Here is a 24519-nt window from a genome sequence, read left to right on the forward strand (position 1 = left end):
CTCTCAGCTACAGTGGCTCTACTACCCCCAGCTGATCTCTCAGCTCACCCTGATGGGTAGCTCACCGGAGTGGGAAGGACCTTGGGGTCCACACTGAGTAGAACTAATGGCCCTCCTGGGCAGGAGGCTCATGAAAGTGATAGGGCTAAAGTCTAAAAGTGTGCAATGTCTGGGTTTTCCTCTGCTTTTTCAACTAAAATCAGCTTTCCCCCAAGAACCTGCACTGCCTATTCTCCTGTTTTCTCTGTGTGTTCTGAAATGGCCTTGAACACCCAGCCAGACCATCTGCCTTGGGGGCAAGTCTGGCTCTTTGCTTTCACTTCACATGCCACGGGACTTCTTAAACACACACTCCCTGTTATTCGTGTGTCTGTGGCGCTTGCTGAATTTTCATGGCAGAAAAGACACAGCAGATCGCCCCTGAGATTTATACTTGTTTTTATCCTACCAGCTCAGATGACCTCCAACCCTTCCCCGTCTGCTGGCACATTGCCGAGACAGATACTAATTGGAACTCTAGCTCTGCTAGCTCCTTATAACTTACTATATGCTTTTTGTTCCTGTTACACCACAGGACCAAGTTTTCCAGTGGCGTTTGAAGCAATCTGTCTGCCTGCATAGGACCTCACTCTGGCCCTTTAAGGATCCCACCTACTTGCTTTTTTTTTTTTTTTGAGACAGAGTCTCGCTCTGTCCCTCCACACCGCCCCCCCCACCACCCCGGCTGGAGTGCAGTGGCCGGATCTCAGCTCACTGCAAGCTCCGCCTCCCGGGTTTACACCATTCTCCTGCCTCAGCCTCCTGAGTAGCTGGGACTACAGGCGCCCGCCACCTCGCCCGGCTAGTTTTTTGTATTTTTTAGTAGAGACGGGGTTTCACCCCGTTAGCCAGGATGGTCTCGATCTCCTGATCTCGTGATCCGCCCCTCTCAGCCTCCCAAAGTGCTGGGATTACAGGCTTGAGCCACCGCGCCCGGCCTTTTTTTTTTTTTTTTTTTTTTTTTTTTTTTTTTTTTTGAGTAAGCTCCCATTGAGAGGAGGACAAATTCTTCCTTCACCATTTGCGAGTTCTTACCCCAAGCCCCAAGTCCTCTGGAGTTTACTCCTTTATGTCAAGAGGGCAAATAAATGTTGCCCTCTTGAATCCAAGGGCTGCTGTATTTGTGCGCATATGAAGGCTTTCCATGAGTATTCCTCTCACTTCCTCCCACTTTCTCCTGCAGCTTCCATTTCTCTAATCACTTCCATGCGCTTCTTAACATACATCAAGACCTTCAAGGTCATATTTGCAGGGAAGGAAGTCTAGCCCCTTGCAGCAGTTAGCTGAAAAACAGGCTTCTCATCTACTTAAAGAACATGGAAATGGGAATACAAGAAAAGAGATAATCATTTTGTTGCTAAAATGCTGAAGTGAGAGTTACTATAGGGTCATGGAGACAAGGATATAGGCTGGCCCAAGGCAGCAGGTGCAAGAGACCCATAGGACAGAGATGAAGTTTGGCCCTAGGCTAACCATTAGAACAGAGAAGAAAGCAAGGTTAGGGGTACACAGTAAGACCAGTTCCTTCCAGAACGTCAGGGATGAACAGAGGGCCCACTCTTCACTCCGGTATCTCCTCTGTTTTCAAGTGGGTAATTGTGATGAGATGGACCGGTTTATTCTGGAATGCTAAGGACAACGGGGGATGTCTCATTCAGAATAATAGGAAAGCAGAGGAAAAACGTTTTCCCCTTTTTCTCCTCTGTTTGCCCTTTGCAGATGGGTAACAGCATCTCCATATTAAAGATCATGCCCCTTGGATGCACCCCCTAAAACGGGGAAAAGTCTGATTCCCCCAAATCTTAAAACAAAAAACTAGTTTTCCTTTGTAATACTATTTGGCTTAAGAATGGACTGGGAGGAAATTGCAAAAGTCAGCCTTACAACTCAGTACCCCTGTGCAGGAGGTCCTCAGATTAGCCACCTCAGTCTTTTATAACTGAGAGCAGAATAAGGATGACAAGGCTAAGTAAAAGGAGAAACACAGAGAAAGGAGGTGGGTTCAAGTATTAGCTCCTCTGCAAGCCCACCAGCCTCCTTCAGGTTGCCCTAAGGGCACTGGCATTCATGTGGGAAGCCAGGCCACTGGAAGACAAAGTGCCCTAATGGGATAAATGGGAAAAAGCATCTAATGGCTTGTCTCTCTGCCACAAGCTTGGCCACTGGAAATGCGACTGCCCTGACGGGCCAAAGGGCCCTTGGGACAGAATCCCAACCCCTGATAAGCTTGAGCTGAAGGTGCTCTCTGCTCTAGCTGCCTTCCAAATCACACATCATCACCAACAGGACAAAGCTGAGGGCAACTCTGCAGGTGGCAAGTACAATTATAAATTTCCCTTTTGGGTTCAAGAGCTGCCTATTCTGTGCTAATATTGTTCTCTGAGCAACTCTCTTACAAATCCTGTTAGGCAATGGGGGCAAATGGCACCCCCCCAAAAGAAAAGATTCGCACCCCTTTACATTACTTAAGGGACCAATTACTATTCTCCCACCATTCCCTGGTAATGTCCTCACACCTCTTTGGGGCAAAAATACACTTTCCAAAATGGGTGCTCACTCAATATTTACCCAGCCTCTGAATTCATCTTTCTGTCTGATAGCCCTATCTCTCCCCGCAAAATTACCTAATCTTTAACCAATAACTTTATCCTGTACAGTCCTACCTCAGGGGTTTATAAATAGCCCACATTTATTCATAAAAGTTCTAGTGAAAAGTCTAACTGAGCAAACTCTTGAGCAGTGGATAACTTCTGCAGTATGTCAATAACCGCCTTATCTGCTCCCCCTCCACAGGACTCACATAGCAACATGCAGTACAAACCTTAACTTTTTAACAGAAGGAAAATGACTTTTGTCTAATTCAAAGGTTATAAAGGTAAAGTGGTATCTCTGGTAAGGAAGGATATAAAGAGATTTTGTAGGACAAAAAAAAAAAAAATCTTGTATGGTAAATTCTTGTCCTAAAGTAAAATGACTGGTGGTTTAAAAAGAGGGATGTTTAGGACAAGTGAAAAAGTCCAAGCATGTTGTAGGTGGTCTAAGTTGTTAAAAAAGATTTGTGAAAGGGAATTTATGAAAGAAATGCTATACAATTGTAAAGATTACTATGCCTTCTAAATGCTTCACAAACTGGCACTATGGTTCTTAACTCTACAAATTCCCTGCTTTAAAGCTAGGTAAGGCCTGGGAACATACAGAGTTAGCCCTGCCACCTAGTTATGCTGAAAACAGTCAAACCTTATCTGGACTTCTGTCTGGTGTCCTAGGCTCCAAACCTAGTACATAATTAAAATCACTTACTTACCAGTTTTTTCACCAAAAGTAAAAATTGCTGAGACTTAACAGTGTAACACGTACTTGAGGCCAATGGAAAAATGGTTTTACATGCAAGGTATGTAAGGAAGGTAGAATGTGCTTTTGGGAAAAAGTTATAAGAAGTCATGGGAATATGGATTTTTCTGTCCACTTTAGAGGGTTAAAGGGTTGTTTTAGAAGGCAGTTTATAATAAGCTATGGGAATCTAACAGGTGCTCTTAAATGCAGGTTTCTGGTAACTTTGGAATTGTGACATTATAATAGAGGAAAAAACTTTTAGGACTCTCAGGAGAGCTAAAATGTTCATGAATATGAAGCAGAACAGGAGTTAAACTGTGTGGACTGAACCAAGAAAAGACTAAAACAATCCTCTTGTTACTTTTTACTTAAAACATTGCTAATCTTTTGTTTTTCAAAGCCTAGAAAGCTTTTCTTTTGAGCTATTTACAATTTTTAACAAATGAGCAAAGCATACTTTTGTAAACAAAATTTGTAGCATATTTCTCTCTTCCAGATTCCCCAGAATTTGGAAACTATTTGTGAGTATTGCTAACTTATGGCAACACAGTAATTTGCATAAGTGCAATAAGAATCTGTTTTCTTTTGCAAGGACAAAATTGAAGCCACTGATTATTTTACCAAGGCTTTAACTGTAATGGTATGCTTTCCTTTAAGGAATCAAATTTGACTTATAGAGCCAATAAAGTCCCCCTAGGAAAACATACCTTATCTACATGGTGCCTGTACAGGGTTCCTGACCTGTAGTAAGTAAAGAATACCAGTTTCTGACAGGCCCAGGAGTCCCAGGTTATCTGGGGACCTCAAGAGGAAAGGAGTTTAGTCAATTCATACAGGTATTTGATGGCACCAACCCATGCCTGGGCTTAAGGCTTTAAAAACGTCTTATTTGAGATTCCTTATGGAACAAAGTTCCATCAAAGCCAATTTAAACAGGAGCCTATATGGGAAATAATTATTCTTGCTGTGCTTTATGCAAATAATTAGGCCAAGTATAATAAGATTAAAGTTTATTTTGCAAACAAATCTGTCCTGTCATGATTTGTTTTTAATAAAAATGAGGACTGGAGAGAAAAATTATGTTTATTTCTTTTTTTTTTTTCTTATTTTTTTTTTGAGATGGAGTCTCTCACTCTATTGCCCAGGTTGGAGTGCAGAAGCATGATCTCAACTCACTGCAACCTCTGCCACCTGGGTTCAGGCGATTCTTCTGCCATGGCCTTCCGAGTAGCTGGGATTACAAGCACCCACCACCACGCCCAGCTAATTTTTGTATTTTTAGTAGAGACGAGGTTTCACCATGTTGGCCAGGCTGGTCTCAAACTCCTGAACTCAAGTGATCTGCCCACCTTGGCCTCCCAAAGTGCTGGGATTACAGGCATGAGCCACCATGCTTGGCAAATTATGTTTCAAGAACTATGGTATACCTGTTCTTAGATTCTAGTCTCATCAGCTGTTTTTGAGTTTTTCTCTGCAATTTAGACTAACTTTCATTCCTGTGAACCAGCTAGTGATCTCTGGCTGCAGCTCAGAAGAAACAAAAGGGATGGGTAATGTACAAATCTGGATGAATATTCTAATTCTGGGCACATACTGGAATTGGCTAGCAACCCAATAAACCTAAGTCTTGGCAGGCATGACTATGGCCACCAGTTACAAATAACCCAATTGTCTATTTTCATCTTCAGGCCATCAAGCTCCAGATAATCCTCAGAGAGGGATACCATCCTCTCAATATTCAAGAGTCACCCTCTTACAGGGGACCCCTAGATGTCCATCAGGGATACATGATGGAGATAAAATTCTGCCCCTGCCTCCCTTGGACCTGGCTGGATACTGCTTTCATCAACCCATGGAGCCACTCTCCTTCCCTGACAGCTAGCAACAGGCCAACAGTCACAGAACAACCACCACTGCCCCACCATCAGCAGGAGGGATTTATGAAAGGCTGATCATCCATTCTTCCCAAAGAATTGAGGTCTTGGAATCTTGAGGGGAGAAATGCTACAGTGGGTAGATAGTCGATCATGAGCAGGGCAGGAGAGCGCTCGCCCGAACCCCTACAAAGAATGTCAGGTGACCATCAGGTGATGGTCAGGCAGCTGTTAACTGCCTCTCTAAAATAATAATTGGTTGCCGCCAGTGCCCGGGAAATTCAGTCTCCCAACAGATAGGAAAAACCTGAAACTGGTAGTCAACAGCTTCCCAATAAGATCTCAGGAGTTGCATGAGTGGGCTCAAGCATGTGCATTAAGAGGAAAAATGGCAGAGGTGAACTGGTATATGGCCTCCTAGGGACATTCAACTGGTAAGGGAAGAACGCCTCAAGTGAGCATGTGTACAGCTCCAGTAAACACACCATGCATGGTCCCCTCCCAAGGGCTAGCAGGCAACTGCACATGCAGACAGCCCATCCCAAAGGAAGAATTAGGGGAGAAAAAAATGCAAGCCCTGGAAGTTTGTCAACATATAAAATCCTAATTCAAAAGGTCAAACCACTCACTTGTCTTTCAAGTCGCCTGCTTGACCCTCTTCCAAGTGGACTTTCCTTCCTTTTGTTCTTTCTCTAAAGTTTTTAAACAAATTTTTATTGCTGTTCCAAAACTTGCATTGGTCTTTCGAATTGCCTAATGCCTCCTTGAATTCTTTCTTCTGAGGAGGCAAGAATTGAGGTTGCTGCAGACCTGTATGGATTTGCCACTGCTAACAGAACCTCCCATGTAATCCCACCTGAAGATTCTTTAAGGCAGTTTCTCAATGTCAGCACTATTGACACTTTGGTTGGGAAAATTCTTTGTGTATATGGCTGTCTGTGTACTGAAGGATGTTTAGCAGTATCCTTGGCCCTGTCCTATTAGATGCCAGTAGCATTCTCCCAATTGTGTCAATAAAAAATGTGTCCATACATTGTCAAATATCCCCATGAGGGGAGGGGCAAAAATCATTCCAAGTTGACAATCACTGGTGTAAAGACATCAAAAGGCAGGTGATCCTTAAGTAAGGAATGGTTTTATACAGCAGTAAGGGATTGTTCTATACACATTTTTTCTCAGGACCACATGGTGTTGGTCAACTAGTAAGAAGATTTGGTTTTGGTAAATGGACTGCACTATGCTGTTTTCCAGTGTTACATGCATAGCAAGGTAGTAACACTGATGTATTAACAATGACTTGCTTTGATCATTAGACCACTGTAAATAAGGTCCAATCCTCTTCCAAGGCCCTAGTCAAGATTGCTAGTAGACAATAAACCTGCCCTTGTGAAAAGGGGATGGAGCAAGGCAGTCCAAAATTTGAGGTTCCAAAGGGTCATTCTAACGGTGTGAGAGTGGAGGGTGTGAAGTTGGGTTGCTATGTCTAAATGAGTGAAGCTGTTGAATGAAAGCAGGGTGAGCCAAACTCTATTCTGAGATAAATCTGAGCCAGCATCTTCAGTCTCTGGCAGGATCCTCAAATCCATTCCAACATCTAGTTTGTAGCTCTGTACAGTCTTCCATGGAAATCATCTTCAAAATGTACAAACTGTGAAAAGTGAGAAAAATGTACAAACTTTGAGAAAAGTGAGAAAATGTACAAACTTTGAGAAAAGTGAGTGAGAAAGGAGAGGAAATGGAAATGAGGAAGTGGAAAGCAAGAGTTTTTCCTGCTTCACTGAAGCCTGGGCAGGCACACAATGATGGCTATGTATCTTCCTAGTGGTGCCTACATCCCAGCTGATATGGTTTGCTCTGTGTCCCCACCCAAATCTCATCTTGTAGCTCCCATAATTCCCACGTATTGTGGGAGGGACCTGGTGGGAGATAATTTAACTGTGGGAGCAGGTATTTCCTGTGTTGTCCTTGTGATAGTAAGTCTCACGAGATCTGATGGTTTTAAAAATGGGACAAGCTCTCTCTCTTTGCCTGCTGCTATCCATGTAAGATGTGACTTGCTTCTCCTTGTCTTCTGCCATGATTGTGAGGCTTCCCTAGGCACGTGGAACTATACGTCTATTAAAGCTCTTTCTTTAGTAAATTGCCCAGTCTCAGCTATGTCTTTACCAGCAGCATGAAAATGGACTAATACAACAGCATTAAGTGAAGTGCCATGGTGCCCATTGCCTCTGTTTCCTCTCAGACTGGACCACACCGGGACTATCACGGGAGCGAATAACTAAAGCCCACGCAGGCACAGGCCCTACCTCTTACCACTATAAATAGAACGGTGGGCTCTGCCCTCTAGGATCCTTCATTCTGGTACTGATAACTCTTTTCCAGCAGTTCCTTGGAATCTCAGCCCAATTTCATTAGGTTTCTTGAAAGAGGGAAGAATAAATCCCATGCGGTTCTTTCTAGTGCAATCTAGTTTAAAAAAAAATTTTTTTAGTGCTCGCTTTGGCACTACATATACTAAAACTGGCAAGATACAGAGATCAGCATGGCCCTTGTAATAAAAAAAAAAAAGGCTTTTTAGTGGGTTAAGTTATAAAGTAGATTGATCTTACTTTGTTTATCAGACCCTGAATCTGGTCCATCATCCAAAACCTGTGCACTTGCTTTCATTTAGTACTTCCTCATTCATAGTTTTTTTTCCCTCTTAACCATTTTGTCTTAAGATTTACTGCTATTACTTGTGGCTTTAAAGAGAAAAGGCATTACCTGTGTGGTTTATACAAAGTTCATGGCTATATTGGGGGTGGGGTGGGGCAATCAATAAATCCCCATCTAGGTGATTCTATTAGGTCAGGGTTTGGTCCTATAATCACTGGAGGTTCATATCCCAGCTTCGCTTACAAGCAGTGTGACCTTGAGTAAGTGAGGACTTTTTTTTTTTTTTTTTTTTTTTTTTGAGATAGAGTCTCACACCCTGTCATCCAGGCTGGAGTGCAATGGTGCAATCTCAGCTCACTGCAACCTCCACTTCCTGGGTTCAACTGACTCTCCTGCCTCAGCCTCTCAAGTAGCTGGGATTACAGGCACCCACCGCCATGCCCAGCTAGTTTTTGTATTTTCAGAAGAGACAGGGTTTCACCATGTTGGCCAGGCTGGCCTCGAACTCCTGACCTTGTGATCTCCCTTTCTTGGTCTCCCAAAGTGAGGACTTCTTTTATACCAATGAGGATAACAGTATCCTTTTTTTTTTTTGTTGAAATGAAGTCTCACTCTGTCTTGCCCAGGCTAGAGTGCAGTGGTGCCATCTCAGCTCACTGCAGCCTCTACCTCCCAAGTTCAAGTGATTCTCCTGTCTCAGCCCCCTGAGTATCTGGGATACTACAGGCGTGTGCCACCACACCTGGCTAATTTTATATTTTTAGTAGAGACAGGGTTTCACCATGTTGGCCAGGCTAGTCTCGAACTCGTGACCTCAGGTGATCCACCCGCCTTGGCCTCCCAATGTGCTAAGATTACAGGTGAGAGCCACTGTGCCTGGCCAGGAGTTAATGGTATCCACTTCTTGAAGTTAGGATTAAATGTGATAAAGTCTGCAAAGTACTTAGCATCATATTTGGCACTATTATCAATAATTATGCAAATGAAGTGTCATCAGAATGCGATACTCATATTATTTCAAAGATCGGCATAGTCTTCAGCCCTAAGAACCTGGATTTCAGAATGTCCATGAGAATCACTAGGCATGAATAACAACCTAAGGAAAGGATTAAAAGGGGTACAGAAATGGAAAGATGAGTACAACATGGAGAAAAGAGAGAAGGAAAGAGAACACAAACAGGCACAGACAGACCTTGCCACCCCAAAACAGTAATTGAACAAGGCACTGTCCACTTTATGAGCAACAGTCTCTGCCATCAAGGGACATGTCTTTTGGGTGAGACAGTCAAATGAATAGAGCGAGATGATTATGACAGAGAGGTTACAGGTGACTGGGAGCACGGAAGAGCAGCCAACTCAACTAAGAGTAGGGTTTAGAGTTGCAGAGTAACAAGTAACAGAATGAAGTCTTGAAGAATATCTGAGAGTTAGAAGGGTACAGAGTGTACGAAAACACGGAGGTAAGAGCATGGACGCAGGGACTAAAATTCTGTATGGCCGAAGGTGGAATGTAGGGTTAAAACATGACATCTATTTGTTATTTAAAGTGTTTTAGATATTTGTTGAGGACCATCTACAGGTCAGGCCGTTTTAGGAATGGAGGATTCTGTAGAAAGACACTCAAAGTCTGTCTTCTCAGAATGTTCTTTTCTACAGAGGATATATGATAAACAAGTACAAAACGAAGGAAATGAATGATGGATGGAAGTTCTGTAATGGAAATACAACCATGGGCAAAGTGATAGAGGAGGGGTGGGTAGGAAACCCAATTTAGATGAGGTGGTCACTTAGACTTCTTTGAGAAGGTGGTATTTCAGCTGAGTCAGAAGGGTAGATGGAGCAAGCAGTGCATAGATGGCCAGGCTGGCAGGTAGAGCATTTAAAATGGTTCAAAGGTCCTCAGGCCAGGGGTGACGGGGTAAAGCAGAGACTAGCTACCATTTGCTTCATCAATCTTTTGGTGTGGGTGCCGAGGAGCATGAATAAGGTGAAAGACTGCTCCTAAGGAGATACATTAAAGGTGACACATTTGCCTACAGTAGCCTTCAACTTTGCAGACCAACAGTAGTGGGAGTCCAGTCATACGCTTCTGCATGTTAGCCAGAACCTTCTGCTATGTTCTGAATTTGGCCTAAATTGAAGGATTCAAATATCATCTCAAACAACTTTTCCTCCTACAGACAAAGGTGAAGATTCAGGAGCTCACAGCCTCAGGGGGCAAAGCACAGATAAGAAAATCCAGGTGATAAGCGGCAGTTAACAGTGGCCCATACCAGGGACTTGCGCTCACAGAAGAGTTTTGAAGGCCTGGAATGCATTTGAAGATGAGTTCATGAGCAGACAGAAAGGATTCCACTAACAGCGGAGAAACGCAAAGGTCATGTGTTTTTAGGGACCTCCAAGTGGTCGGTAAGGTTGGGGTCAGTATTAGTTTCTTTGCCTGTAAAATGGGGACAATAAGAATTCCTCGTCCCTTAACTATTCTCCACAGCAAGAAACCTTAAAGGTAGAGAAGAAAAGATAAATCTGTTTTCACAGTAAGTCCTTGTTAGTCACCAAAGATTGCAGGATCGCAGCAGGGCACACTCATCTGTACAGAACCAGTCTCCAAATGGGCGGTGCAAGGTGCAGCTCCACCTGCTCCACCACTAGGTGCAGAAGAATGTCTACGGCAGGGAGTTCTCAACTTGTGACCTTGGGTCTGCGGGGGTCTAGATGGACTTCAGCTGGCGCCCGTGTCGCATGTGAGTTTCCTGGGTAGTAGTAACCCCAAAAGGGCCGCGACGTCTACAGAAGTGCCACTACTTGGAATTCTCGTCCATGGCCACGTTCTCACTGCTGGGAGAAACAACAGGGTCAGGTCTAACACTCCTTTCTCGGATGCATGGGCGAACAGAAATATCCCTGGCCTTCACCTAATCGTGGCCTGAGAACACTTCCCCCGGATAAGCAGTCACCACACTGATATTCCCACAGAGCGAAGTGCCGGAGCCCGTCGCCGGCGATTGCGCATCTCGTCGCGGAGAGCATTATGGGGTTGGTAGTCCAGACTGAGGAGCAGATAGCGGTCCTCGAAGCCATAGAACCACACTTCCCAGCAGGGCCCGCGCAGCAGGGCACGCAGAGTGTGTGCGTAAGCGACCAGATTTCCGGGGGAGCCGGGGGCGGGACTTCAGCGGAGGCCGGAGCGAGGTGTCGGGATGCAGCGCCCCGGGCCCTTCAGCACCCTCTACGGGCGGGTCTTGGCCCCGCTGCCCGGGAGGGCCGGGGGCGCGGCCTCTGGCGGAGGAGGGAACAGCTGGGACCTCCCGGGTTCCCACGTGCGGCTGCCGGGGCGTGCACAGTCCGGGACCCGTGGCGGTGCTGGCAACACAAGCACCAGCTGCGGGGACGCCAGCAGCATCTGCCCGGCCCCCTCCACGATGTCCAAAGCCGAGGAGGCCAAGAAGCTGGCGGGCCGCGCGGCCGTGGAGAACCACGTGAGGGTGAGCACCTGGGGACGTGGGGCGCGGGAAGCATGTCCTCGGCGTGTTGGGCTCCTGTTGCGCTTTCTGGGTGCTGCCGAGGCGCGCCTACCTCCTGGCAGGGCGGGGGCTGAGTGAGAGGGTAGAGAGTGTGCATTTTACCCGAGTTTAGACCCCTCTTCCTTGCTCTTTAGAGACCTTTTAGATGTGGAATCGGTTGGGGGCGAATCTTCTAATATTTGAGCTTTCGAAAGACTCCTTGTCTAGCTGGAACAGTTTGCAAAGTGGAGCCTGGTGTTGTCTCATGTTTGGAATGGGGGCTAGAGGCACTTGCCTTGTGGTCTCCTTATCAATAAATGGAAAATGGTGGGCTTTGGGACTGCGGAGAGGTTTTCATTTCTCGTTACTGACCCGGAAGCCGGCGGAGAGTTGGTTTGCTAGTGCTTTGAAATTTCAGTCGAAGGTGGTTCTGGGCTTGGTGCGCGCCCGCCCCTGAGTGAACTCCTGGAGGGAAGGGAAGACCCGGGACTTCAAACTTCCTTCTTTCCATAGGGCGGGGTGGACTAAGTCTGGAGGATGCTGGTTTATTTTTTAAGGCGGGGCTGCAGAGATGTTTAGCTGTTATTCGGCCAGGTCGTGGACCCTACTTGTTTGTTAAGTGGCATGGTGCTGTTAGTGGAGTTTTTTTTTTTTTTTTAATCCAGGTGGTTTTGCTGTCAGCAATCAAGTTAATTATCTTATTTGTAATAAGGAAGCCAAGTAGAGTATGTCTGCCCTGTGTAGTTTCCTTGGTCTTACTGGTTTTTTATTTCTCATTTCTACTTATTAGAAAGTGGTATTAGAGTCTCTTTTCTTCTCCGATAATAGTTCTTTACATTTGTTAATGCTTTACTCAACAAAATTATTTTGCTTAGATGATGTTTGATGAGCTTCACCACAGCGTGTTTGAGTGGGAGTGGACAGTGTGGTAACCTGTGGCTCAGCCAGTTCTGTGGGAGGGATGTTCCAGTGTTCCCTTCTACCCTTTCCACTGCTACCCTGTTCTGGTGTAGCCTGTTGCAAGTCTGATTGCCAATAGGATTTTCTATGGGGATTAACAGAGATAATGTAAAATGTGTTAATTTGACCCTACCGTTGGGATTCAGTGCCTCAGTTGTAAAAGTGAGACAATAAGCTGAAATTTCAAAATGTCTGCATAAAGTGAATAGCTAATAGTTAAATGTAATCCGCATGAGAATACAATTAGAAAAGCACCGTATCTAAGTTGTTCAGTTAATGAATTTATGTTAATATTTGGTGGCACATCTCCCTGACCTTTGTGTTATAGTTATGTATTTGATTAAATAAAAATCTGCAGGCCCTGACCTTAGGCTAGAGCCCCAAAACACTGGATTCTGACCACATTTCATGAAGTTAGGCGATTTTGGGGAGATCTACAGTGACCTTTTGGGGGCACCTGTTAAAGGCATATATGCCCTTCAGGGTTTGGCTTAAAGTCCATTTCCTCCTTTCAGTTTTTCCTTAGCGTCCTAAGGAGAGGAAGAATTCTTTTCCGCGATTCTGTAGCACTTCACGCCTCTTATGTGCTTTATGTTGTATCTTATATTTTGGTCATCTGTGTGTTCATTTCTTCCAGCCCCTTAAAGGGTAAGCTCCTGGAGGGCAGTTAACTTTCATTTAGCATTGGTCACAATGGGGCCTGCCCAGTACATGTATGTTCAATTGTGTGCAGTGTGGACACAAATATGAAAGTGTTGGGGTTATTAGAGGTTCTTTGTGTAGAATCTCTGGCGCGTAGGGCTTCCTGTTCCCTAGTCCATTGGAGTTCCAATATGTCGACCACTTCCATGTCTGGGTGGATGGAAAACATGGAGAGTTCTCAGGTGAATCCTTTGTATAGCCACCCTGGGCCCAGCTCTGTCTGTTTCTGGGGGTGTAGCTACCCAGGATGGGCCGCCATTCAGAACTAGGCTCTTCTGAACGTCTGTAGCCTCATCCCTTTGTTCTCTTTGGAGCCTAGGCTTTGTTTTTTGACTGGCTTGGTTGAGGAAGCTGATGGGCGGTGGTTCTAGTTGGTTAGCAGAAGTAGTATTTCCAGAGTTACTCCATTTGACAAGCTGAGGGAAGTTCTGATGTTGCATATACGTGTGGTTTAATATTGCCCATTAGAATGGGGCCACTCCTCTAGCAGGGCCTGCTTGGCAGTCTTCTGCTGTTGGGCCACCTCATAGGCAGCCTTTGGTCACCTCTGGTTGGCTTTGGCAAAGACACTGATTCCTGGGCCAGTCATTTGATTCCAAGGCAGCAGGGATCACATGGTTGAAGAGCTTTAGGCCTGGCAGGGCCTTGCAATTCCTGGTCTCTTCCAAAAGGCAAAGAAGGAACCTTACACAGAGCTTGTCTGATTCATCCGAATTCACCTCTGTGCCACCTGCCTGCTGGGGACTGTGAGTGACCTGAATGTATGGCTAAGCTTGGTAACCAGGAATCTGGTGATTGAATGACTGTAAAGCTAGAGTTCCTAGCTTCAGGTCAAGTGTGAAGGTCAGGCTAATTCTATCTAGTGTGATATTTTAAACACACACACATACACACAATGTTTTTATCCATGGCTCCTGGTTCATAACACTCATAACTCTTGCTACAGTCTTTTGTTATATTTGGGGTGCTTTAGGGCCCAGAGCAGGCCTCAGAAAACAGAATCTTCCTCTCTTACCTTCTGCCCTCCTTCCGCTTGCTCCTTTCTCTCCCCAGTGCTTTTCTCTCTTGGAGCTGGCCATAAAGAAATTCTGTGACCTATGTTGTCTGATTGTAGGTCATTAAGATCCCCGTTTCAGAAGGGTTCCTCTTCCATAGCCTGGAGGAAGGAATGCTGCAGGTGAAGAATCTGAACAGACAGCCCTTGCAGGGTTTCCCCAGTCAGTCTGCTAGTATTGGATCATGCCATTTTTGTCCAGTCACATTTCTAGGCCCTTGTAATTCCTGGTCTTTTCCAAGATCCAATCATATCTATTCGATAAAGTCTCAAAAAAAAAAAAAAAAAAAAAAGGCTCAAGAGGACAGGGTTTGGAAGCTTCTGGAGAGCAGAACATATGAAGGTCCCTGGAGGATGGTGTGCCTAGAGAGAGCATGGAAGCTCTGTGCTCCTCCTTACATGCCTTTACCTATGCATCTCTTCATCCGTATCCTTCATCATAGCCTTTATAATAAATTGGTAAACATGTTTCCCTGAGTTCTGTGAGCCACTCTAGCAAGTTAATCAAACCCAAAGAGAGGGTTGTGGGAACTCCAACTTGAAGCTGGCAAGTCAGAAGTTCTGGAGGCCTGAACTTGCATTTGGTAGGAAGGAGGAGGCAATCTTGGGAGTTGAGCCCTCAACCAGTGGAACCTTATGGTATCTCCAAGTAGAGAGTGTTGAAATTGATTTGGAGGATACCCAGCTGGTGTCTGCTGCAGAGTAGATTGCTTACTTGGGATATGGGGAGAAATCCCCATACATTTGGTTACAGAAGTCTTCTGTGTTGATAATTGTTGTGGTGTGAGAGCAGAGGAAAAAGTTTGAGTTTTTCCACACTCAGACATAGGACATTTTCTCATTGCTTGAAGATTTTTATATGTGAGATATTTAGCCATTTTGAATGTTTCTGTGCTGTGATGTGTCATTTACTTGTCTTGAAGTCCTTGCCTTTGGAGATTGTCCAGGTAGCTAAACAACTGTATTAGACACATTGCCTTCTTGAGAGCATTGGCACAGGTGGAATCCTGACCTAGTGCGAACCGCATTCTGATAACCCAAGCCCCTGATGTATTCAGTGACTTTGGAACTGTGAGCTGGTAAAAGCAGTTTCCACCAGGTCAGTAACACGAAAGTTGTTGGGTAAAGTCCTCTGTAGGTAGGAGAGGCTATAGAAGCATTTTTAGTGTACAGGTAGGTGGTTGTGGGGACATTAGTATTTGATTTTTTTTTTTTTTTGGTAACTCTATTTGTTGCTCATTCTTACTAATCTTTTCTAGTTATAGATGTAGTCTGAGAAGGACCATATCTAACGTGAGGCCTATGGGCTGACTTTAAGTATTCCTATGGCCTTTGTCCTGTGGGGAATGAAGTAGTTTAGTTGTGGCCTTGTTTGTCCTGAAGGCCCTTCAGGACTTTTCTTCTTCCTAAAAAGAAGGTTTTACTATGGGCTTTCCTTTGTCAGATAAATTGTTTATCAGTTGTTGGAAATCTTAAGAAATTTGAAGTAGATTGATGTTTCAACAAATTGAACTTCCGGAAGTTGCTTATTCGATTGAAATGGCTCATCCTGTAATCCCAGCACTTTGGGAGGCAGAGTTGAGAGAATCACTTGAGGCCAGGAGTTCGAGACTAGCCTGGTTGACAGTGAGACTGTGTCTCTTAAAATAATTTAAAAATTAGCTGGGCGTGGTGGCATGTTCCTGTAGTACTAGCTATGTGGGAAGCTGAGGCAGTAGGGTTGTATGAACCCAGGAGTTTGAGGATGAGTTTGTATATATGTGTGTGTGTGTCGGGGGGGGGCATTGATATTATTTATATGTATTGTAAATATATATACAAGATCTATATCTTGTATGTATATTTAAAACAGGTAAAATCACACATATATAAAATGAATATATGTCAAAGATTTTATTTAACTCACTAAATTAGGGAACTGGAAAAGTTATTAGAACCTGTTCATAGGTGTCTTAGTCCATTTTGTGCTGCTATAATAGAATACCTGAGACTGAGTAATTTATAATGAACAAAAATGTTTTGGCTTATGCTTCTGAAGGCTACGAAGTCCAGTATCAAGGTGCTGGCATCTGGTGAGAGAGAACAGATGTTGCAGTGCTATGGGTGGGCACCAATCCCACCCATGAGGGTGGAGCCCTCTGACCCAATCACCTCGTAAAGGTCCCACTTCTTAATATTGTTATAATGGCAATTAACTTTCAACATGAGTTTTGGTGGAGATGTTCAAAGCAAACAGGAGAAGTCAACCATAAGCTCATATGTAGTAAAAAAAAAATCTTAAAATGAGTTTAGAAGATCTGTTAATAATTGTATCTCATAGAACACTATTAATTTGCTTTTCTATGAACAAAAATTACTTGCTTTGTTAACAGTTTTCTGCAAGTTAAAGTGTATCTCTAGAGTCGTCATATATCTTAAAGACAAAGGCACATACCTTCTTCAAGTCAGACAATACAATCAGGTTCCAGCATCCCATTGGAAGGATATCCAGTAGTCTCTTTTGCTCATTTCAAAGTCTGAAGTTTTTCCTTACAATATTGAACTCATCTATAAAGTGTTAATAGTGGGTCTCTGGGTCATAAGTGATTGTTGTGAGATTTGACTTTATATTAACATTTATAAGCCTTCTTGGTAGGTGCTTAATAAATGGTAGCTGCCGCTTTGGTGTTCAGTTGACTTTGCCTTGCACCGGCAGGAGATAGATGTCAGGAAGTTGCTGAGGCACTGAACTCCATATTAGTTCCTGACTGTTAGTACCTTGGCCTCGTTTTGCTCTTTGTGGTCTAGTAGACTCAACTAAGCTTTTACTCTGTCTTTGGTCTGTTTGTAGGTACCTTCTTTGTTTCTTAAGGTGGTAGGCTCGGTATTGTGATGTCTGCTTGTACTTTGTACTCAGGAAGTGCTCTGCTCTATTACGATCCTTCCTATTGCAGATGAAGACTATTTTTCATGTTCTTAACTAAGCCTTTGCCCTCTTCCCATTTTCTCTGAGGCAGGCTCATGCAAAATGAGCACCCCGTGGCGTCACCTCGGCAGATGCTGACATACTTTATTATTTTGAGGTTACTTCAGGCCCTCTCTTTGTCTGCTGACTTTGGGAGAGCTCTAGATGGTGGGCCTGATGTGTCTTGTGGTGCTACCAACTTGAAGGTGCCTGGGGAAGACACTGAAGCCAGAGCCTTAGCTTTCCTCCTTTACCCAGGTTCCAGGCTCTATTTTATTTTATTTTTTTTTAAAGTGTTTTTCTAATTACCTCCTTGGGGTTGGCCGGGAATCTTTTTCTTTCTTCTTTTTCTTTCTTTTTTTTTTTCTTTAAACACACTGTTGCTGGCTTGAAATGTTGGGAATCTTTAAGTGTTTATATGCAGGCCATTTCTGTGAGGGTGACGCAAGTTGCTATTTAGTTGCAAGTAATTGCACCAATTATTTGGTAGAATGGAGGGAGGAAGTGGTGGTGTTGACAGTGTCAGAAACAAGGGAGGAGAGCCTTGTTGAACATTTGTCCACCATGCGTAGGTTAAAGTACAGCATTGAGGTTCAGTGTTTATGTTCCTATAAAATAGGTACGGTACCTGTCTTGCACCTGTGTTGGTGAATTGCTGTTCATAATAATTTTATAGCTTTAGGAAGTGGGCTGACAAAGGAGTAAAATATGGTATTAATAAGTTTTGTTTTTTCTTCCCCCCGTTTGGCAGAATAACCAAGTGTTGGGAATTGGAAGCGGTTCGACAATTGTCCACGCTGTGCAGCGAATAGGTATGCTCTCTCACTGTCTGCTGGATGCTTTGTGGGTGATGATGGGGTAGGGAGGTAGAGGAGAGGGAGGAAGTGGTGCACAGGTTTGGCATTGCCCTTTTGGCTTCAGCAGTACAGAGCTGGAGAGAGGGACTACCTGAGGTCAGCTGTTTCTGCTCTTTTGTGGACAGAGGGAATCTTGGGCCTCTTCATCCAACTTTGAAGGGTGTCCTTGCCTTTGTTTACTCTGCTCAGCTGGAGGGGAGGAGCTGACTTAGCTCGAGGTCCCAATATAATTTTAATCATGTCCATGGCATTCTACCATTGAGGCCTGTGTGTGGCCTCAGACTTCCTCAGGCAGATAATTGAGGCCACAGTGGGTTTGCCCTGTCCATGCCCCTGGAGTGGATGTGGGGCTCCTGCCATTGATGGCTGGTTCCTGCAGGTGCTCATTTCACACTGATTAGGGTGTCTCTATGCTTAGGAAAGGCTCAGGAATTATCAGCCCCTGTGGCTGCTCCACAGGTTTTACTGCCCTGCTCTTTGTTTGTAAGAACAAAGCCCAGAGGAGAGGCCTGCTTGAATGCCGAATTCTTCTAGGTGCCAAGGGGCAGAGCCCAGCAGGGAAAGTCCAGGAACACTTTGTTATGAGGGAGTGGTTGTAGTGCTGGTGTGATGGCTTCTGGAAGCCTTCTCATTGGCCAAATAGGAGCTTTTGTGTTGTATACCTTTCAATCTTAACCAAGTGTCTGGAGAATACTTTCAGGGCACAGGGGTTACTATGGATTTTACAAGGGTGGCACCCAAACCTCCCAAGATGCACTCAATGATTAAAAAGGCTTGAAATTTTAATAAGAGGTTTTTTCTGAAGTCTTTTTTTTTTTTTTTAAATCAAACTTTCCTGAAAGATACAAATCCAAATTGAAAAAATAAATCTCCTTTAGCCACTCTCTGGGGCCTACAAATAAGTATCTTTTTTACTAAAATGCAAAAGTAAAGTTCTGGCTTTTTCCTAGAAGAGGCAATATAGGGGAGTTAAGACTGTGTGGCTAGACGACCTGGCATCATGTCCCAGTTGTGCCCCTTATTAGCGGTATAACTACCAAATTACATTACCTCTCTGAACCTCAATTGCCTTATCTGCAAAATGGGGAAAATAATTTAACCTTTTGGGTTGTTAGGATTAAGAATTCATATATACAAAGTTCTTAGAATGTTGTCAGGCATGTAACAATAGCAAACACTGACTCTGCTTTCTGTGGTCAGTGCTTACCTCTCCAGGCTTTCTTGTGTCTCTGTATTCTGGTGTGTGAAGTACAGTCACCAGCTTTCCCACCAAGGAGGGGGACACAGGGTGAAAGGCAGCTGTCCTAGGGAAATAGATCTTCCTTTGTCTTGGATTTGAGCAAACACATATGACAAGAGAAATAAAGTAAGGAGAGTGAAAAACTGCCAATATGGCTTTTGTCTCCACAGCTGAAAGGGTGAAGCAAGAGAATCTGAACCTCGTCTGTATTCCCACTTCCTTCCAGGTATGTCCTGCTTTCCATCTGCATCGTGACAGCTTCTGCTGTATCTTCTGGTTCCCCGAGGTTGTGGACACATGGCCTTGTCTTGCACCTCAAGGTTGTTCTAGGTCAGAGAGTCCAGGAATAGGAGAGTTTATGGACCAAGTATTCCTTCTTGGAATTGTAGTTTTAGGTGCATTTGTTTATTTACTCGGAGAATGTTTCAGTGCATGTTGAGTTTAGGCACTACGGAGTATGCAGAGATGGCCAGGTAGTCTCTCTCCTCAAGGAATATTATTCCTGTTTATAGGTGAAAATCAGGCTAGGCCAGGTGTGGTGGCTCATGCCTGTAATCCCAGGTACTTTGGGAGGCCAATGTAGGCAGATCCCTTGAGCCCAGGAGTTCAAGATCAGTCTGGGCAATATGGTGAAAGCCTGCCTCTACAAAAATTACAAAAATTATCTGGGTGTGGCGGCTTGTACCTGTAGTTCCAACTAGGTGGGAGGCTGAGGTGGGAGGATCTCCCTTGAGCCCAGGGAGGTCCAGGCTGCAGTGAGCTGTGATTGTGCCAGTGTACTCCAGCCTTGGCGACAGAGTGAGACCCTGTCTCAAGAAGAAAAAAAAGAATCAGGCTAAAAGGAATTAAGCAATGTGTTAGTAATACAAGTACATCATAAATTAGTAGGAGCTGATGGAGGAAAGCAGTGGAGCCAGTTAAATATAGGGAGAGATAAGGAAAGAGCAGGTTTTGGGAAGTAGAAGGGAAGACAGTTGCTCAGATGGAGCCAACTCTTATCCCTCATCTGGCCATTGCAGGGAGGAGTATGTGTATAATCTCTCATTGGATTAGTCAAGGTGATACTATGCACTAGGGTAGGAGGTGAGATTTATGAGTGACTGATGCTTCCGGGACTTTATGGGCTTAGGCTTGGACAGCTGGGTTTCTTAGGAAACCCTCCCAATCCTGGAGGCACAGAATGCTGGTAGCCTGCAGCCAGCTTTGGTGAAGGGAGAGAGGTTAAGGTTCCTTCTAAACCAGACTGGCCTCAGCTTAACAATAGGGAGCAAGGCAGAGATTCCAGGTAGACAGGTTAGGGAGTTGGATAGTGCATACTATTGGAGCTTCCTTGATGTTAAATCTCTCGGAGACCTTAAACAAGGTGAATGGCCACCCAGGGGACTGAAGGCAATACCTTAAGTGTTTTATATTGCATTTTTTTTTTTTTTTTTTAAATTCTGCTGTCTTGAGGAGACACTTTTAAAGCCTCAGTGGTTTGTGGTGGATTTTTTTAGTCTTTTGGAAAGCTAATTATCTAATTTTTCCAACTGACTTGATCATCAAGTACTTTTATTTCTTAGTTAATAAATTACATTGGTGTTTATTTTTAAAGTTATATATGCACCTGCATGGAAGAAACAAATAATTGAAGTCTTTTTATTTAAAAGAGATAAAAGCACACTTCCCTCACCTTCCCTGAGATGACCACTACCCAGAAAGCACACTCTTCTCACCTCCGCACCCCTCACCTCCACTATTTCTTGCTCTTTACGTGGACATACTTTTAGCTCTTTTAGGTGATTGGATATTTGCTCCAGTATTTTGAAACTACATGCTTTTCTTGATCTTTTTAAATTTTTCTCAACTAGGTTGACCCAAAAGGTTAAAATAATAGCCACTATGGATTTAAGTCAAAGTTAATTTTATTCTGAGCCAAGTTTGAGGACTATAGACCAGGGACACAGACTCAGAGTATACTGGGACCGTGTCCCTTTCTGCTGTAATTCAGTACGTCAGAATTAGAGGAAAGAGTATGTTGGATAAAACAGACAATAGAAGACCACCTTACATAAATTCTGTGGCTGTAGTTCAAATTGATGAGCTAACATAATTTTGGCTGGAGTTTTATTCTTTTGGTAACATTTTTGCAGTATTTATAATATTTGTAACATAGGAATATTAGAAAGACATTTTCCTGTCTTCTGAGCCCTCCAGACTGTTCCAACCTCTGCCTGTTACCCAGTTGCAAAGTCACTTCCATATTTTCAGATATCTTCTCAGCAGCACCCCACTCTGCTGGTACCAATTTATTAGTCCATTTTCACAATGCTGATAAATACATACATGAGACTGGGCAATTTACGGAAGAAAGAGGTTTAATTGGACTTGCAGTTCCATGTGACTGGGGAAGCCTCACAGTCATGGTGGAAGGCAGGGAGGGGCAAGTCCCATTCTACATGGATGGCAGCAGGCAGAGAGAAAATGAGGAAGACCCAAGAGCAGAAACCCCTGATAAAACCATCAGATCTCATGAGACTTACTACCACGAGAGCAGTATGGAGGAAACAACCCTCATGATTTAATTATCTCCCACCAGGTCCCTCCCACAACACATGGGAATTATGGGAGTGCAATTTGAGATGAGATTTGGGTGGGGACACAGAGCCAAACCATGTCACCTGTATACCATATATTATTTTCAGCAGGGTATAGAAATTAAGGGTCATCTCTCTCACCACTCCTGTTCAACATAGTATTGGAAGCTCTGGCCAGGGCCATCAGGCAAGAGAAAGAAAGGGTATTCACATAGGAAGAGAGGAAGTCAAACTGTCTCTGTTTGTAGGTGACATGATTCTGTATCTAGAAAACCCCATCCTCTCAGCCGAAAAGCTCCTTAAGCTGATGAGCAACTTTAGCAAAGTCTCAGGATACAGAATCAGTGTGCAAAAATCATAAGCATTCCTATACACCAACAATAGACAAACAGAGAGCCAAATCATGAATGAACTCTCATTCACAGTTGCTATGAAGAGAATAAAATACCTAGGAATACAGCTAACAAGGGAAGTGAAGACCTCTTCAAGGAGGACTACAAACCACTGCTCAAGGAAATGAGGGGACACAAATGGGAAAACGTTGCATACTCATGGATAGGAAGAATCAGTATCATGAAAATGGCCATACTGCCCAAAGTAATTTACAAATTCAGTGCTATTTCCCATTAAACTACCATTGACATTCTTAACATAATTAGAAAAAACTACTCTAAAATTCATATGGAACCAAAAAAGAACCTGTATAGGCAAGACAATTCTAACCAAAAAGAACAAAGCTGGAGGCATCATGCTACTGGACTTCAAACTATAGTAACCAAATCAGTAACCGAAACAGCATGGTACTGGTACAACAGACACATAGACCAATGGAACAGAATAGAGATCTCAGAAATAAGACTGCACATCTACAACCATCTGATCTTTGGCAAACCTGACAAAAGCAATGGGGAACAAATTCCTTATTTCATAAATGGTGCCAGGAGAACTGGCTAACTATATGCAGAAATTGAAACCGTACCTTTTCCTCACAACTTATATGAAAATTAACTCAAGATGGATTAAAGACTTAAATGTAAAACCCTAGAAAATGAAAAACACTATAAAAACCCTAGAAGAAAATACCATTCAGGACATAGGCACTGGCAAACATTTCATGACAACAACATCAAAAGCAATTGCAATAAAAGCCAATATTGACAAATGGGATCTAATTAAAGAGCTTCTGCACAGCAAAAGAAACTATCATCAGAGTGAACAGACAGCCTACAGAATGGGAGAAGATTTTTGCAATCTATTCATCTGACAAAGTTCTAATATCTAGAATCTACAAGGAACTTAAACAAATTTATAAGAAAAAAACCAAACAATCCTATTAAAAAATGGGCAAAGGACATGAACAGACACTTCTCAAAAGAAGACATTTATGTGGCTAGCAAACATGAAAAAAAGCTCAACATCACTAATCATTAGAGACATGCAAATCAAAAGCACAATGAGATACCATCTCATGCTGGTCAGAATGGCGATTATTAATAAGTCAAGAAATGACAGATGCTGATGAGGCTGTGGAGGCAGGAATGCTTTTATGTTGTTGGTGGGAATGTAAATTAATTCAACCATTGTGGAAGATGGTGTGGTGATTCCTCAGAGACCTAGAGCCAGAAATATCGTTTGAATCAGCAATCCCATTACTGAGTATATACCCAAAAGAATATAAATCATTCTGATCTAAAGATACATGCACATGTATATTCATTGCAGCACTATTCATAATGTCAAAGACATAGAATCAACCCAAATGCTGCCAATGATAGACTGGATAAAGAAAATATGGTACATATACACCATAGAATACTATGTAGCCATAAAAAGGAATGAGATCATGTCCTCTGCAGGGACATGGGTAGAGCTGGAAGCCAGTATCCTCAGCAAACTAACATAGGAACAGAAAACCAAACACCACATGTTCTCACTTAATAAGTTGGAGCTGAACAGTGAGAACACATGGACGCAGGGAGGGGAACAACACATACTGGGGCCTGTGTGGGGAGTGCAGGGGGAGGGAGAGCATCAGGATAAATAGCAAATGCGTGCAGGGCTTAATACCTAGGTTATGGATTGATAGATGCAGCAGACCACCATGGCACACATTTACCTATGTAAAAAACCTGCACATCCTGCACATGTATCCTGGAACTTTAAATTAAATTTAAAAATAAAGAAATTAAGGGTCATATTTATATGATTTCAGGATTCCAAACATTTTGGGGACAGCACAAACTTCCTGAATTTGTTTACAGTGTAGAACTGAAACTGGACTCTTAAGTACTATTATTTAATATGGCCTATCAGCTCCCCATTGGGAAAATATAAGTATTATTTTAAAAAAATCTCTATTCCTACTAACACTATGTTACATGTCTAGTTATTATCCATGCGGGGTGCTAATGCTGTAAGAGTACAGTGAATTAAGCTACATATCCTTGGTAGTAATTTTCCAGGAGGAAGAGGGTTCATAATGTTTGTGCATAAATGTATACCTTGTGTTTCTGCATCCAAAATGGTAGGGCACATTTTAGAGGCCACTTCAGTTTCCATTTGGATTAGCATGGTCAGTAAACCTTGTTGAGTTTGGACGCATGCTGTTTTCCATCACTGGGTTTTGACATGGCTCCTTGTTAGTTGAGTAGTTGATTTACCTACTTAACAATAGTGTCATTATCTTTTTGTGTAGCTTCCCAACCCATACTTTCCTTCTGAAAGAATATTTCTTTTAATCTATTTAGACTGGTAAGTATTGACTTTTCTTGTGATTTTTTTT

General features: G+C 43.4%; 1 protein-coding gene and 1 long non-coding RNA gene across 3 annotated transcripts in view; one reads left to right on the top strand and one right to left on the bottom strand.

The window, feature by feature from the left end:
- Window positions 1-1034: 1034 nt before the first annotated feature.
- On the bottom strand, window positions 1035-10920 carry LOC105496027 (uncharacterized). 2 transcript variants are annotated; one of them, XR_011611968.1, is made up of 3 exons: window positions 10458-10920; window positions 7560-7712; window positions 1035-6894 (listed from the first exon to the last, which is right to left on the bottom strand). It is a non-coding gene; the product is annotated as an uncharacterized lncRNA (long non-coding RNA). The 2 variants fall into 2 exon arrangements; XR_011611967.1 differs by having other exon boundaries at window positions 10175-10917.
- Window positions 10921-11065: 145 nt separating this feature from the next.
- LOC105496029 (ribose 5-phosphate isomerase A) overlaps window positions 11066-24519 on the top strand; it is a 54585-nt gene continuing 41131 nt past the window's right edge. The window contains exons 1-3 of the mRNA XM_011766063.3: window positions 11066-11386; window positions 17816-17876; window positions 19332-19387. Coding sequence (XP_011764365.2) covers window positions 11102-11386; window positions 17816-17876; window positions 19332-19387 — 402 coding nt within the window. The 5' untranslated portion in view covers window positions 11066-11101. The remainder of the gene's footprint in view (window positions 11387-17815; window positions 17877-19331; window positions 19388-24519) is intronic.

The sequence above is a fragment of the Macaca nemestrina genome, chromosome 13 (assembly GCF_043159975.1).
Source record: "Macaca nemestrina isolate mMacNem1 chromosome 13, mMacNem.hap1, whole genome shotgun sequence".
Lineage (NCBI taxonomy): Eukaryota > Metazoa > Chordata > Mammalia > Primates > Cercopithecidae > Macaca > Macaca nemestrina.